At 41.4% G+C, this 17674-nt stretch overlaps 2 protein-coding genes across 9 annotated transcripts in view; one reads left to right on the top strand and one right to left on the bottom strand.

The window, feature by feature from the left end:
- Window positions 1-17674, top strand: part of eps15l1a (epidermal growth factor receptor pathway substrate 15-like 1a) — a 146184-nt gene that overhangs the window by 65675 nt on the left and 62835 nt on the right. For all 8 annotated transcript variants that reach the window (XR_003596731.1, XM_028026750.1, XM_028026749.1 and 5 more), the window contains 2 exons: window positions 5663-5725; window positions 16049-16134. Coding sequence is in view for 7 of the 8 variants with exons in the window: in XM_028026750.1 (XP_027882551.1) it covers window positions 5663-5725; window positions 16049-16134 (149 nt within the window). In the remaining variant the exon portion in view is untranslated. The remainder of the gene's footprint in view (window positions 1-5662; window positions 5726-16048; window positions 16135-17674) is intronic.
- Window positions 8290-9704, bottom strand: LOC114150389 (uncharacterized). The gene is made up of 2 exons (XM_028026767.1): window positions 9042-9704; window positions 8290-8809 (listed from the first exon to the last, which is right to left on the bottom strand). Exons 1-2 carry the CDS (start codon window positions 9676-9678, stop codon window positions 8394-8396), a joined length of 1053 nt encoding a protein of 350 aa, XP_027882568.1. The 5' UTR covers window positions 9679-9704; the 3' UTR covers window positions 8290-8393.

Genomic DNA, 17674 nt, shown 5'->3' on the forward strand with positions numbered 1-17674 from the left:
AAGATAAAATTTCATGCTTTCGGGGAAGGCAAAGGCGGCATTGGAATCTCCAGGAAGCGTTTTTTGACCCAGTTATTTCAAAGAAATGTTTTAAATAAGACCATGGGTGGGGCAGGTCTTCTGGAGGATGATTATCCTTGGACTCCATTCTGGGAGTTAATGATTCTGCAGGTCCTGCGTACTGTGCTGCTCTTCTTGAGGGAGGGCCTAATGGTTATTTCCCGCTTTGGATTGGTTCAGCGGACTGATTCTGCTCTCGCCATTGGATACTTTCAAACTAACGAACAAATCAAAAAACTGAAATGCGTCTTGGATGTAACGAGTAACGAAACGCTATATAGAAATGTAGTGAAGTAGAAAGTACAGATACTTACTGTTAAATGTAGTGGAGTAAAAGTAGAAAGTATCCATTATTAAATCTACTTAAGTAAAGTACAGATACACGAAAATTGTACTTAAGTACAGTAACGAAGTACTTGTACTTCGTTACTTCCCACCACTGATCACCCGGGCCAACCAAAAACCCTGGATGACTAAGGAGGTACGGGAAATGCTAAAAGCACGGAACTCAGCCTTCAAGTCTGGCGACAAGGAGGCACTGAGGACAGCGAGAGCCAACTTGAACCGTGCTATCAGGTTAGCAAAGCGAACCCACAGTCGAAAAATACAGGAGTTCTTCCACGACACCAGCAACACCAGGAGTATGTGGCAAGGCATAAAGGCGATCACAGACTACAATCCATCCTCCCCCCCAGTGGGTGAAATTGATGCTGACTTTCTAAATGGACTCAATAACTTCTTTGGGAGGTTCGAGGCACTGAACAGTACTCCGGCAAAGAAAACTGTTCCCCACCAGGAAGAGGAGGCACTCTGCCTGGACACAGCCGATGTGTTGAAGACTCTGAAAAGAGTCAACCCACGGAAGGCCCCAGGCCCCGACAACATACCTGGGCAGGTGTTCAGGGAATGCGCAGGTCAGCTGGCTGGTGTCCTAACAGACATTTTTAACACCTCACTGGACCAAGCCACAGTGCCAGCCTGTCTCAAAACTGCCTCCATCATTCCGGTGCCAAAGAAACCTCAAGTCACCTCTTTCAACGATTACCGGCCTGTGGCACTGACTCCCATCATGATGAAGTGCTTTGAAAGGCTGGTAAAAGAACACATCGTCTCCAGACTCCCCCCCACATTCGACCCGTTCCAGTTTGCCTACCGCCGAAACCGCTCCACTGAGGACGCCATCTCCTCTGCCTACACCTGAGCCTGGCTCACCTGGAGGAGAAGAACACTCATGTGCGGATGTTGTTCCTGGACTTCAGCTCAGCGTTCAACACAATCATCCCACAGCATCTGGCAGGAAAACTGGGACACCTGGGCTTCAGCACCCCCCTGCGCAACTGGCTGCTAGACTTCCTCACCGACAGACCTCAGTCAGTCCGGATCGGACAACACACCTCCGATGTCATCACCCTCAGCACAGGCTCCCCTCAGGGCTGCGTCCTGAGTCCTCTGCTGTTCACGCTGATGACACACGACTGCGTCCCCAGGTTCGCCACCAACCACATCGTGAAGTTCGCGGACGACACAACAGTGGTGGGCCTCATCAGAGACGACAACGACCTGGACTACAGAGAGGAGGTGGAGCAGCTGGTGGACTGGTGCAGAGACAACAGCCTGATCCTGAACGTTGACAAGACGAAGGAGATGATCGTCGACTTCAGGAAGAACCGGCCCAGCCACGCTCCACTGCTCATCAACAGCTCGGCTGTGGAGGTGGTCAGCAGCACCAAATTCCTGGGGGTGCACATCACTAACGACCTCACCTGGACTGTGAACACCATGTCTCTGGTCAAGAGGGCACAGAAACGTTTGTATTTCTTGCGGAGGATGAGAAGAGCACACCTGCCCCCGCCCATCCTCAAGACGTTCTACAGAAGCACCATAGAGAGCATTCTGACCAGCTGCCTCTCTGTGTGGTATGGAGGCTGCAGCGCCTCCGACTGGAAGAATGTGAGGAGAGTGGTGCGGACAGCAGAAAGGATCATCGGGGCCCCCCTTCCCTCCATTCAGGACATTTCATCCCAGCGCTGCGTGTCCCGAGGCCGAAACATCATCAGTGACCCCTCACACCCCCACCATGGACTGTTCTCCCTGCTGCCCTCTGGAAAGAGGTTCCGCAGCATCCGGTGCAGGTCCACCAGGTTCCGAAACAGCTTTTTCCCACTTGCCATCAGACTGCTGAACTCTTAACTGGACTGCACTTAAAAACTGGTCTCCACTTTATACCTTGCACATGTACAGAGCTAAATAACTTTTATTTTACTGTCAGTCCTGCACTTTATATTTTATATTCATATTTATATTCATATTTTATACTGTATTTTATTTTATTCTGGAGTAACCTCACAACATTGAAAGCTCAAAACATTGTCCTGAGCCGTATGCAACGAAATTTCGTTCTGTATACACCCTGTGCATGTAAAATGACAATAAAGTCAGTCTAAGTCTAAGTCTGTTTCACTTCTTGTTACAGATTTAATGGGGTGGAATCATATGATTACATACAATACACACTGCTCCTCGTTTTAAGGGGACATGAGCATAGCCTACTTATCAATTGCTGCATTTCAGACACGTGACGCGGATGACGTGCAAAATTCAGATGGAGGTCAGGAAGTGGATTTTCTCTGTTTCAAAACACGGCGAAATGGATGATAGCGAGTATGCTAATGCCTTTAATGAGCTGTCACAGACAAGGTATCTCGAAAGAATACGCGTATATTTAGGAGGTGAGCCATAATGTCTTGGTAAAAATTATTTGTCATATAATCTTGAGGATTTACCCGATCAACATAACTATCTATCTGGTGCTGCAGACCTCATATTGTATGACGAGCCAGATGACAGCTTTGAAAAGCCTGCATGCATACAATTATTGTGTTTAAGGTTGGGTCAACCATTTAGGATCAAAAGAAGCATTACATTACTATCGACTTGTTTCTGCCAGGTGACTAGTGAGTTGTGCTACTTTAAGTAGTTAGTCTATGTCAACATATCACTAACTCAAACTACAAGTTAACCCATGTTATTACTAAGTGCTTGACTCTACTTGTAAATAATTTATTTAGCTTCTGTAAACCCAAATTCATGCTAGAGTTTTTTGTTAATGTTGAGGCATACTGCATTTCTATAATGTTAGTCAACCATTTGCAGCAATCTCCAGAAACCCAATTGAAAACATGGTTCGTGGCCAGAGAGAGTGGAGAAATAGTCACAGCCCAGGTTAACGGTAGAAACCCAGTCTTGGGAATCTACATCACCTGCTGCGCTTAGACAACCTAAAAAATCGTAAAGTAAGATGTAAAATGCCAATGTCAGCACTAAGCTATCTGCTAAAAACATTAGCACTCAAACCTTTTCTGGGGACAATAAAGCTTGGGAGTAAAAATAATATATTTTACCTTACATATGAATGCTTGTCTTTCCAAGTAAATCCTGTCCAATAAAATATTTGAAAATAAAATTTAAACAATGCGATCCTTACCTGTTAGAAAGTGCTCACTGCAAACTCTGGCATTGTTGGTTTCTGCATGTTTTTGGCCATAGATTGCTGATCCACTTTTCTCTTCTTTTTTCAGTAATTTTTTACAAAATGAACTCTCTTATGACCAACTATCTTCGGAACATGAAAATAATGTTTAACTTTCTCTTTATTAGAACGGTTGAAACAACTGTGCAAGACACAGACTTTAAGCATTTTGAAGCTACGAAATGTAAACGGGCTGCATTTATTTCATGACCCCCATCCGCATTGCGTTACGTCAGTACTAAATCACCTGCAACACAGCAATAGGCACGTTGCAGCATGACCCTCCCAGCTCCTTGCTGAAGAGCAAAAATCTGCTCGCAGACAATGACTACCTTTGATTTTAGCTGTCAAGTTATCAAAATATTCACTAAATAATAATAATATTAACATCAGCCAATAAAATTGGGTGATAAATGGTACTCTTAATGTCCTTATGGCTACTGGGTATAAACTGTTCTTTAGTCTGTTTGTCTTTGCTTTAATACTCCTGTATATGTAGCCAGATGGCAGCCGTTGGAACAAATTGTGACCGGGGTGTGAGGAGTGCAATTACCAATGCATTGGTTTTAATTCATGCACACACACACAAAAATGGCCTTCAATGGTGTAGCACTACACATACTCGTTGGACGCCTATTGACATTCCATGATCCAATTTACAATGACCTGCAAAGAGCCGTGGTACTCTAGCTTGCCTCCCTAGCTGCCACGATCCGGTCCTCCTCTATGACTGACTGCTCGAGTCAGTGATCGAGGAGTCAGTGATCTGACTGATCGTGTGTCCATCTGGTCCTTTGCTGCCCCAGACTAGTACTTGTTGTACTATGTAAAGTCAATCCCAAAGATCTTCTTTGGAGTGCAAATTCAGAATTTATCCTATTCAGATGAAACCATTTGTGAACAAATCCAGTTATTCCATGATACACGGCAACAGCATTGACTCTGCCACAGTGGTCAAAAACTTGTATGTCCTTACGGGCTCAACACCTGTCTATTACCTGTTGCCCTTTGGCTCATATACTTGAGGCCACAACCCCATCTAGTGACCATAAACCCCAAAATACACATATTTGGCTCTTACAGTCTTGTTTTAATAAGATATATCTGAGATTCTCACAACAAATGCATACACATTTGTTAGTTATAGCATTAATAACTATAATCACTACATGCATGCTTGGTATCATACCAAGGGGATACAGCAATCCACACCAGCTGCATTGACTAACAGGGGTGAATGCTGCAAGTCATGCTGGGTTTCCTTAGAAACTTTTTAATCTACTTAGAATAATTAATTGAGTATACTGTGCTGTTTGGCTCGTTTATCTAGGCCTATGGGCCTATTAAGTCTGTTTATGAGTGGTTTCCATATCTTTATATGCTATAGGGTGTAAGTTAAATTTTACAGTAGGAGAATTCTCAAAAGCTCCTTATACCAGTCAGTCAATTGTTGGGGTATGTTGTAATATCCAGAATGGCCAGATGGCCTTCCTTGCACCATGTGTACTTATTCCTATCATGGTTTGGTTTTCTGTGTGTTACAAGTACTGTCCACTTTAGCTGCCAAAATGTAGTGAAAGGGTTATAATTCTACACCACAACCAATCAGAGGTTACCTCACCCTGTACATCACAACAAAACTTCACACATTTTCAAAACATATGCGTGCACACTACAAGCTCCAAATTACATTTATTACAGGTCGAAGAACCCAACTCTAACCTACCCCCTCAGTGTTGGCATAATTTGGAGCCTTTGCAGTATTTTTAATTGAGTGTCTCTGTGCACATTGCATATCAGTAGATGCATGTTGGTATTTTTTTAAGACTGATGCCAAAGTGTGGTCCTCAATATGCCATTCTAAATCCATTTGCCATTGTCTATGATCACAATAACAATCTAAATTTAACCCAAGATTCTCATGGACATGAGAGATTAATTTCTAATAAAGATGTCTTCTAGAAACAATGTCTTTGGGGCAATAACATTTTTATGTATAAAACTCCTTGTTTTTGTTTAGTATGTCGGTAACAATATCTTTTTTTTCTCTCTCCCTCTCTTTTTTGGCTCCAGACAATGTCCGGATATATGACTCCAGTAGGATCAGAGATGGTTGCTCTGTCAGAAATGAGAAGGGTGAGTTTAGTCTGTTTGGCTCTCCTGTATTTTTTGCTTCTTTGTTTCATAACTATGTATACACTTAAGCACAAACTTATTATTTAGATTCAAAATTCAAGCAAGAATTACTTTAAAAAATGTACATATACATTGTTATGGTCTGGCTCTAGTACCATAACAAATTAAAGGGAAGCAACGTATTTGATAACTTAAAATAGGATTTATTTAACAAAAGTCATAACTGGTTGGAGAGGAAAGGGAAAAAAGAGGAGAGGTTGACAGACAAAGAGAAAAGGGCTGTCCTGGTGAGAAAAAGGTGGTGCATTTTAAGCTGAGACACTGGCCAGCTGCCCCCACTTCCAATCAGCACCAATCAGAAGATCTGGAGCAGGGATGCTAAACCTCAAAGGAATAGCCTTGGGCCGTAACACCCCCCCTCTTCAAAGCAGGGTCCCCACCGGAACCCTGGGCAACCTATGTATCAACATCATGCTCAATCAGATGTGTGCAGGATGGAATATCTGCAAATAAATCAGAGTAAGATTTTATCAACTGAACTAACTCAAAACATTGAGTCTCTGGTAAATAATTCAGCATAGTGTCCAAGTTCTTCAGTACGTCAGAATTTATAAGTCGACCAGTTAGTATGGCTGAATCTGGAACAGGCAACCCATCGCCATTCCATTCACCTCCAGCAGATGTCACCGTTTCACTAATGCACACAGGGTGAATGTCATCCACCAATACAGTCTTATCACGAACATGGTAAGGTTTTAAAAGGTTTACATGAACCGTCTGCTGTTTCTTCCGTCTTTCTGGAGTTGCAATGAGATAGTTTTGGTCGGAAAGCTGTTTCAAAACTGTGTGTGGGCCAGAAAACTTGGCCTGAAATGGTGAAGTCACAACAGGAAGCAAAGCCAGCACTTGATCACCTGAAAGAAAAACACGACGCTCAGCTCTCCTATCATACAAACACTTCATTTTTTCCTGTGCAGATGATAGTTTCTTATTTGCCAACTGCGTTGCAGTAAAGAGTCTGTGCCTAAACCCATTAACATAATGCAACAAGTTTTGTGGTGGTTCAGCATCCTTCCACTCATCTCGCAAAACTGTTAACGGACCACGCACAGTATGACCGAATACTAATTCATTAGGGCTAAAGCCCGTACTTTCTTGTGTTACTTCTCTCGCTGCAAGTAATAACCAAGGCAGACCATCCTCCCAATCAGCCTTCATCTGAACACAGTAAGCACGGAGTAAAGATTTTAATGTCTGATGAAATCGCTCCAGTGCTCCTTGGCTCTGTGCGTGATACGCTGTAGATTGATTATGCTGAATGTGTAGCTGCTTCAAAACCTGTGCAAACAAATGAGAGGAGAAATTAGATCCTTGGTCACTCTGAATGACTTTAGGTATTCCAAAAATACCAATAAATTGCCCAAGCGCTCGCACCACAGACTTTGCAGTAAGTGTGTGCAATGGATATGCTGCTGGATACCTGGTACTTTGGCACATAACTGTCAAAAGATACTTAGCACCTAAACGTGAAGGTGGAAGAGGACCCACACAATCAATTATTAAGTGCTCAAATGGTTTACCAATAGTCGGAATAGGATACAGTGGTGCCCGGTGTATGACTTGAGTGGGTTTACCAGTCAACTGACAGGTTTTAATATATGAAGCAATATCTTTTTTCAGCCGTGGCCAAAAAAAATTTCTTAAAATGCGGTCATAGGTTTTCCTAACTCCCATGTGTCCGGACTCATCATGGGATACCTGCAAAACCAAGTCACGCAATTTCAAAGGCACCACAACCTGATAAACTGGCTGCCCAATAACATCATCACCACATGGCATCCACTTCCTTAACAGTACCTTCTTCTCAACAAAGTATCCATGAGCATGGTTCTGCATCTCCTCAGCAGGTAATGCAGACTGAAACAAGTGCTGTATTGTGGGGTCAGATCTTTGCTCCTGCCCCAGATCATTCTGTGAAATAGACAAAGGAATGTTAGACCAACAAAAAGAGGACGTCCATGTATCTTTTCCAAAGTTTTCATCCTGATGCATATCACTGGATGCTTTCATTGCTCGTGTCACAGCACATGCTTGGAAAACTTCTGGGTGTGATTTTTCATTTTCGTCAGGACCACTGCTGACCAAAGGTATTGAAACAATAACTGGAGATTCTGGTTGATCAGGCCAGACTCTCCCTCCAGCTATATGGTTCCCCAGTATAACTGTGACACCAACCACAGGTAGTGCAGGTCTAACACCCATCCTTACTTCTCCTTCAAACAACTCTGAATAAAGCATGATCTTATGTACTGGAACACAAAACACAGACATGCCCATACCCAACACAGGTATCGATAATCCAGTGTCAGACTCATCTGAAAAAGACAACACTGATGCCAGAATGAAAGAATCATATGCACCAGTATCTCTTAAAATGGTAACTGGCACCCTGACGTCACTCCCAATTAAAGAAACTTCTCCTTCCATAAGAAATGGTTTGTAAGAACTCAAATCAAGTTTTCCGGCAAATGGCACTTCAGTCATTTTGAAGTCATTTTCTGCTGGTTTAACCGGACTTCCATTTTTATTTCTAGATTTCAACAAAGCACAGTCTTTCTTCCAATGACCCTTTCTGTGACAATAATTACAAATTTTGTCCAGATCACGGTTACTGTGGTCTGAAAAAAAAGCCTCCAGAACGTGTTGAACGCCAGTTTGGAGCACTCATCCCATCTGTGTGCTCTCCACCAGTATCTTTATGTGTCAAGACAAAATCATCAGCCAAAACTGCAGCTTCTGATACAGTTTTTACCTTCTGTTCATTAATGTACACTGCAATGCATTGAGAAACAGAGTTCTTAAATTGTTCAAGAATCATTAAATTACAGAGATCACCAAGTGTTCTAACCTCAGAGGAAGTGCACCAATGATTGAAATGAATCTCCAAATCCCTTGCAAACTCTACATAAGTTTTGTCACCTTTTTTCCAGTTTCTAAACTTCTGCCTGTATTCTTCAGGGACTAATTCATACGCTTTCAGTATTGTAGCTTTAACCTTGGCATAATCCTGGCCATCATCTAAACCAGGGGTGGGCAATCCTGGTCCTCGAGGGCCGGTGTCCTGCAAATCTTAGATGTCTCCCTGGTCCAACACACTTGAATCCAATAACTGAATCACCTCCTAAGTGCAGTCAAGTTCTCCAGAGTCCTGCTAATGACCTCATTATTTGACTCAGGTGTGTTGAAGTAGAGATGCATCTAAAAGTTGCAGGAGACCGGCCCTCGAGGCCTGGAGTTGCCCACCCCTGATCTAAACTCAACATAGAAAAAGCTTCCTGAGGACGACCAACCAAAACACACTGAAGCAAAACTATGCGGTCTGAATCAGACCAGTCTCTTGTCTCTGCAACCCTTTCAAACAAAGTGAAAAAGGTTTCAACATCCTTTTCACTAAACGTAGGCACCAAACGCAAGTCACTTAAAATGTCAGAGGCCTTACAATTTGAGTCCATAACACAAGATTCCGCAAACAATTTGCCGTCTTTCATCAGATTTAATTTCTCACTTTCTAAATGTATTCTTGCCAATTCAGTTTCCTGTCTTAGTTTTTCCAAAGCAAGAACTTTTTCCAAATCCGCTTGCTGTCGTAAAGTCTCCAAAGCAAACTCCTTTTCCTTCTCCAGTTGCATTCTTAACCTTAACATCTCTTTTTGTTGTTCAAAAGCCAAAAATTTAGGCTTTACAACCTTTAAATCCAAATCTTCAGGCATTGAAGGCAAAGACAAAACGCCCATTTCAATTAAGTTTTCCCTTAAAATTGCTTTAACATTTTCTTTCAACCGCTTATCACCAACACTTATTTTAAAGTGCTCAGCAATTTTTACCAATTGTTCTCTAGAACACAGATCCAGAAATTCTGCTGATGGATTTTTATTAAAATCTTCAACAGACATAATTAAATTCTTAATCAGAAAACAATGTTTCAAACAGTGTTGTATAAAGTACTGAAATCTCAGAGTCAAGTAAAAGTATAAGTACCTCTCCAAAATATGACTTTGGTAAAAGTCGAAGTCACTGACTGAAATGTTACTTGAGTTAAAGTCTTAAAGTATCTGAAACTTCTTGTACTCAAGTATGGAAATTACTGTAAAAATGGATGTACTCAAGTAATGTAATGAAAAGTACAAGTAAAAAGTAAAACAAAGCAAATGCAGTTTGAATGACTTTTTTTATATTTTGGTAAACTTGTCAAATACACTTAAAATAATGTACCCAACCAAGTGCAGGCAAAATTAAACCTGTTAATAGATATACCTGCAGGCATCATTTAGTTAAGAAAATTAGGTGCTTTACCTATAGCACAAGGTTAACTTAACCTGCTTTACAACTGAACCAGCTTCTTAGTAAACCCTCCAGGACAGAAAATACAAAGTTTTTGTAAGCCTTAAGTTTTCCCTTCAAGTAAGGTCAGTGCTGAAAATGAGAAAAATAAATAGTACAGAAAATGCGGCCAACATGAAGAAAAAGAGCTGTTACGATTACTCTACTTCACAAATCAGTGAATCAGTCAATGCTACAGTCAGTAGGTGGTGCACACAACTGGTCATTATGCAAAAGAAAAAAAGAATTGGGAGGGAAATGCAGCTTATTGGCATCTGTAAACCTGGTTTTGAACTTGCATGCCTTTCCTATATTCGTTAAATTTAGTCTAAATTGCTATCGCTATGGCTTCTGTTCCCCCTTGAACAGAGGAGTCTAGGTAGCCTGCTACAGTCAACATTAAGCCTAAGCTAAATACACCACGTGTGGAACTGAAACAATGGCAAACAAAGTTCATTTATGGTCAACGTTTCACAATACAGTAGTGTCTAGTGACCAAGCTATAGTTACTGACACAGGAGGATTATAACCATTTCATAAGACGTTACCTCGATGTGTTTCTTCAAGTTGGACGGGGAGTTTTTGTAAGATAGAATTTCCACATCTTCGGGCAGGAATAACATAAACTGCGGTACGACGAATCTTTAACACCCACGAAAGAGTATATTGTGTTTAAATAAGGCCATGGGCTCTCATCACCAGCTGGTGGTTCCCCTGGAGCCGTGTCCGACATAGTTGCAGTCGTTGTGGTCTCCGTCTCCTCCTCCATGTGGCTGCTGCTGATTGCGAGACTTGCTTTGTGTTTAATGGGAGAAGCGAAACAGGTGTATCCTATTGGTGGTGATGAACAAGCCCAGGCAAGTAGGCTACGGACTTTGTTCGGTAGCCTGCTTGCTACTTGCTAATCAGTAGGTGGGGTCAAAACACTTTGTTTCTCTCTCTCGCTTTTTTGTAACGAGTAACTAAACCACACATTGAAAATGCATCGGAGTAAAAGTACGCAATTAAGTTCGGAAATATAGTGAAGTAAAAGTGAAAGTCATCAAAAATTGTCATACTCCAGGAAAGTATGAAGTACTCCAAAATATACTTAAGTAAAGTAGTGAAGTATTTTTACTTCGTTACTATACAACACTGGTTTCAAAATTTAAAGTTAATTGCTGACAATTCGTGCAACACAAAACAACCAACCTGAACCTCCCCTCTAACTGCCTATCAGACACCAACTAGCTCAACCCTAGTCTTCAGAGATCAGGGACGGTGGGCACTTATGCACTAAATACCAGTAGAGTGAAAAAAGCGACCAGAAAACTGGCAACCTTCTCAACACTACGGCTGTGCCCCCGAGACAATTGCTCTAACCATATGATCTCACACTACTATTTTGAGCACATGAATCCCAAAGGGGAGACACGCTGAGGCCTAAAGGAGAACCAGTTCAGATCAGTCATACTTAATTGCACAAACCAGTCATCACATTTACCATTAGAGTCGTCAGAAGAAATGAAAGCAAACTACTTACCCCAAACCAGAAAAAAGAAGAGAAAAAAAACATTTCTCTAAAAATAACTCAAGATTCCCACACTAACTTCCCAAAAAGCTTACTAACTGAAAAAACTGTCGCGCCAAACTATAACATAAATTTGAACGAGCCCCCAATTTGTTATGGTCTGGCTCTAGTACCATAACAAATTAAAGGGAAGCAACGCGTGGGATAACTTAAAATAGGATTTATTTAACAAAAGTCATAACTGGTTGGAGAGGAAAGGGAAAAAAGAGGAGAGGTTGACAGACAAAGAGAAAAGGGCTGTCCTGGTGAGAAAAAGGTGGTGCATTTTAAGCTGAGACACTGGCCAGCTGCCCCCACTTCCAATCAGCACCAATCAGAAGATCTGGAGCAGGGATGCTAAACCTCAAAGGAATAGCCTTGGGCCGTAACAACATTTTGTTATAAAAATGGTTAAAAAAAGAGAATAAAGTATACCCTTTGCAGTAATTAATATAATTGGAATTATAGCATTTTCCTTAAAATAAGCATGTTTCCACTGATACTTTGACCATTTTTCCTTTTTTTGATAATGAGATCCAAGTCTGTCATGCTTAAAGGTCCCCTTGCAGTTACTTCTTTCATAGATAGCTCTATCTAAATTTTTAAAAATATATATTAAATCACTCTTAAAGAACAACATTTTACAAAAGCAAGCCCTCTCACATCAGTATGTATATGAAAATAACTGATGAGGATTTTGACCTCTTTTGCTGGATTTTCTTAATTGACCACTACAGGGCTTCGGTCAGAAAGCACACTGGTCAGCAGGTGTTTAAATAGGTTTACTTAAGAATTATGTCTTAAAAAGGTGCAAATAAATTAATGCAGTTTATCATCAATGACTGCGGCACTGGTCTGACAGTAAACAGAAAACAGATCAGCTGACAAACGTCAAGAAGAAGAAAATAAATGGAACGAATCTCCTTCAAAATAAAAGGAAGCACTTCAAAATAAAAGCATAGACGAGACATCAAACTACTTGAAGAATTAATAACAACTCATATCTCACAATGCATGTCTTTGTCCATACTGTCTGCCGTTTTGAACTTGATATACCCGTATTAGTTTGTTTTTGAATGCTAACATAAGGTCACATTGTCATGTTGGGTGCTAGCCAGGTTACCCACATGCAAGAACACACTAAGAGAGGCGGTATGATCACAATATATTTATTTGGGGAGAGGTAGTGGGGGGTTTGGGGAAACAGTCCTGGAACCTGGGAATGGAGGAAAACTGGTCGTCGGACTGTAGGAGAAAAGTGAGGTGAGACACGGGACAGATCTAAGGAAATAATTCCGAGAATCTTTCAGAGCGTGCTTACTTGAAGGCGGAGCTAAGTCTTGTCGGTGGCGGCGGCTGGAGAGATGGATTACCATTGGAGAGCGAGCAGGTAAGCCTTGTAGCTGAAGAGGGGAGCGGGCTGACCTCCGAGCGGGGAACTCCGATGATTAGCTCCCGGGACATGAAGCGCCGGCGGGCCCAGTCTGTGGCGAGGCACAGGAAAACCACGGGAAGGGACCAGGGAGGTGAGTACACAAGGGAGGGTAGCCGATTGGGTACACCAATGGCGTCGGGAGAAAAACCAAAGGGAAATCCAGACGGGAACGCTTGTCCACCTCGAGGGGTCTCAGGATGGCCACGAGGAATCCTGACAGGAAGAACACAAGGAGCGATCAGAACACGAGATCAATCTAGGAGGCTTTTCTCTAAGGAAAACGTCTACCAGATGAGGCAAACACTCAGGCACTCGAGTGTCAGCTAGGCGGTCCTTATGAAGCACCTCCGCAGCTCTCGAAAATTAGACACAGGTGCGTCTACAGGTTGGCCGCCACACTTCTCCAGGGGCTCCGCTCAATGGTGACATCTGGTGGCTGTGAAAGGAAATGGCAGCTTCCCAGAAAAGCCAGAACAGAACAGAAGAGGGAAAAAAAAGCAAAACAGGAAAAAGAACCCCAACCTAACACACATGAACTCGATATTTTCTCCAACTCACCTTAAATGTATCAAGTGATGTGACGTGCAGGTGGGTGATGGCCCTCTTGTCTACAGTGTGTGACATTTCTGTATCCCACAGGATACGAAACCCATTTAAGAAATTTATACAAACTTGGTTGCCTAAATTTTCTTAATTTTTCAACCTTAAACAATATGTTGAAAATAAATTTAATAAAACAGTTTCTTAAAAATTTATCCTCAATCTGGAATTTTATACCTAATTATTTGTTCTAAAATCTTGGTGGCCTTAATTTTATTCTGCTTTGCAACTACAACGTTGAAAAACCCATAAAGCTATGTAATTACTATAAACAAATGCTTCTCTTCTGGTCTTTAATGTCTTGTTCTGAACTTCTAAAGACATTTGCCATTCCCATACCACCAAAGGAATATGTGTTCCTTTGGTGGTATGGGAAAACTTCATATCACATATTAGTGATATGAAGTTTTTTAAAATAATTTCTGTGCTGACTCCACCATGTCTGGACCCTGCTGACACTAGTATTGGTCAAATCTGTTTTTCCACTAAAAAGCAAAAAAAAAACAAAAAAAACATGATGTATATGCTTATTTCAGAAGGACATGGTCTCTGTTCCAAATGTTATCTCTTATTGAAATAACTTCGCATCAAGCCTGAACTAGAAAAAATCTGGTGTCTTCCATCTCAATATTTAGCTATTAATAAGATCAAAGAGGTACCTTTTAAGATGGTCCATCGTTTTTATCCCTGTAAGTTTTTCCTTCAACGATACAAAAAAGACATTGAGAAGAACTGTTCATTCTGCTAACTCTATGAAGAAGATCTCTGCCATTTAGCCTGGTCATACCGTTTCTCAACAATGTACCATTTGGAAGCAGCTCATTGGCTAAGAACATTTTTTTATGTTTACCCTTTAACTGTTAATCATGACAATAATTAACCATAAATAATTAGTAACTTAAACTAACCACTATTTTCATGTTTATGAGGTGCAAGGGTTTTTATTTATTTTATGTTTTTTAAGTCATATTTAAATTTGGGTTACACGTTTCCAGGCTCAGGTGATGTGTCTGAGAAATCCAGAGGAGGAGGAGAAGCAACAATGTTTGCTTAGTTTCTACTCTTTTTGGCAAACATTTTGACTAGATTTGACTGTTTAAAAGTCAGCTTATTCATATTTAAATAGCTTCACTGCAGAGTCACATTTGGCATTCAGAAAGAGCAGCAAGCACACAAAAAACCCCCCTAAAAAGTAACATGACGGACACAATAACAAATATGTGTGCATCTGTTTTGACACAAATGATCATTTCTACTTTTTTCACAATTTTGTTACTAGTAAATGGGGGAAATAATAAAAAGGCAATTCAATTCAAACTCAGAAACACTTTATTAATCCCACAGGGAAATTAAATGTTGTTGAAACTCATTAATTTAGGTTCTTCAAAGAGTTATTGTAGATTGTGATGGCTGTTGGCAGGAAAGATCTGTACTACACTGAAACTGAAGAAGCCTCCAACTAAAGATACTTTGCTTTCCCGAGACAGTCTCATGTACAATACTTGCAGGCACAATGCAGCAAACATTCACTCAAAAAGACAGCTGGAAAACCTAAAATCAGTAATACAATATTTAACAGTAAGGCTCTCAACTGCATTGAGCCTCAATATAGCCATACTCCGTAATGTGCTTGCTTTTTAAATATCATATTAAATTCGTGGTGTTCATGCATTTTGATGTGCTTCACCCTGAGGTATTTTTCCGTTGCAATATGCAAACTTTCCATCACTCTCAGAGTGTTAAAGTTCCACACAGCATTGCTAAGAATTTGCTGCCACCCGCTTGCGCAGTGTCAAGGAAAAGCAGGCTGCAAAGTATGAGGTGATCTGTTTTTGTGATCGGCACAAAAGACAGTAATTTGCAATTACTGATCATATACTTTTTCACAGAAATCAGACGATTATGATCAGTGGTCGGTCAATTGGTAACCCATTAGTAATTGACCAAGTTCCCCAGAGATGCACAAAGAGATGCATCTTGGGCTGGGGCAAGAAAAAACAATACTGAGGATGGCTGGCTATGTTTTAGGAAATTGCTCACATTGCTTGAAATGCCAGGACACTGTGTTGCACCTTCTAAAAAAAGGACTCGATATGAAGATTTCAAAATCTAATATTTTTTGCAAATGCAGTGAAATTCATTGGTGGGACAAATGTGGTTCCTCCCCTACGTGACTATTTATTACTAAAAAGATATGTACTGCTTGTTTCCTGCTGCATTAATATTCATTCTTTATCTCTGTTTCTGTCCCTCAGTCCCTATATCGTTTACTGCCTCTGAATCCTTTGGTTTTCTTTTATGATCAAAGTTCACTTTCCAAAGGTTCTTACCCCTTTCTTTTATTTTTCTGTGTTGACAGGACAGCTCTAGTTCAGTGGGTTCAGGGGAGTTCAGTGGCATCAAGGAGCTTGATGATATTAGTCAGGAGATAGCCCAGTTGCACAGGTAAGTGGTACTGTTAGCACAATAATAAGCAGACGTTTTATACATCATTGTGAGTTGTATGCAAAAGCTGAATGGCCTCCTTTAAGCGTATGGAGAAATAATCACCTGATGATCCTGATTTATAAATCTCTACTCGGGTACTGTAGACGGTCCTGTCCCCAGACCTGACGGCGGCATTCCTGGTCTTTAGCAGTCGCTGGACCTCCTGAGTCATCCAGGGCTTCTGGTTTGGGAAGACACGGATGTGTTTATCCACAGCTACAGTGTCAATACAGTTCTTGATATAGCACAGTACACTGTCCATAAAAACCTCCAGGTCCTGATGTTCAAAAACATCCCAGTTTGTCCTGTCGAAACAGTCCTGCAGCTGCTGTGTCGCATCCTGGGGCCAGGATTTGATGGTTTTGGTGATGGTTGGAGCAGTTTTCCTGAGGGGGGCATAAGCAGGAATTAAATGCAGGGACAGGTGATCCGACTGACCCAGGTGAGGAAGTGGTCTAGCGGTAGCCTGTAGCCTAGCTTGATGTTGGAGTAGACTTTGTCCAGAGTGTTAGCCTCTCTTGTAGCACACTTTACATGCTGGTGGAACTTGGGGAGCGCTGTCTTCAAGTCTGCATGGTTGAAGTCCCCGGCTGTGATGTGCACAGCATCTGGATAGATGCTCTGCAGATGGCTAATGCTGCCATGCAAAAGTCCAATAGCTGTTTTAGCATTAGCATCCGGTGGGATGTAAACAGCGGTTACCATGACTATGGTGAACTCTCTGGGGAGGTATATTGGTCTGCATCTAACAGTCACATACTCCAGGTTTGGGGAGCAATGGCTGATGACAGTCGCTGTGTTAGTACACCAGGTGTTGTTCACGTACACACAGAGCCCTCCTCCTCTGCTCTAACAGGTGTTCTGCAGCCCCGCTTCTGCCTTCTCTCTCTACGCCGCCGTCGCTTCCTCCCTGCTGTGATGGTAATCCACGGCGCGCCGGGGCTCCTCGCTATGTCCCCCAGAATATTGAACAAGCGTTGAAGTTGCTTTAAGGATACAAAGAAAGGTTACATTAATAACAGTATTTATGTGTTAGTTAGCCGTGATATCGTTATCAGTCATTATCAATTCACCATTCTCTAATGGTTAGGTAAAATATACACTGCTGCCTGTTAGTGCTATAGTGTTAAGTTTCATTTTCTCTATTAATGTAAAATCACTGACATCTTTCAAGACTGTTGTTAAGAAAAGCATTTTAAATATTGATTTAAGCGCTATCTGTCAAATATTTTACATGTTCTGATGTGATTCATAATTTCTCTTTTTGTTTTGTTGTGTCCATCTTTCTCAACAGTAGCCTACCTAACAACCTACCATATCTGGGATGGTCTTATTCCTCTGTCCATTGTAGGTTCAGTCACAGGGTGAAACAAATTTTGATGGCACAAACCTGCACTAGCAGAGCACTAAAAAAGTATCCCTCTCTGGTTTGTTTTGGAGCAACATGGGAGAATGGTGACCTCTGGATGATCTAAAAAATAATTTTTTATATCTCAGA

This window comes from Xiphophorus couchianus, chromosome 9, assembly GCF_001444195.1.
Source record: "Xiphophorus couchianus chromosome 9, X_couchianus-1.0, whole genome shotgun sequence".
Taxonomy (NCBI): domain Eukaryota; kingdom Metazoa; phylum Chordata; class Actinopteri; order Cyprinodontiformes; family Poeciliidae; genus Xiphophorus; species Xiphophorus couchianus.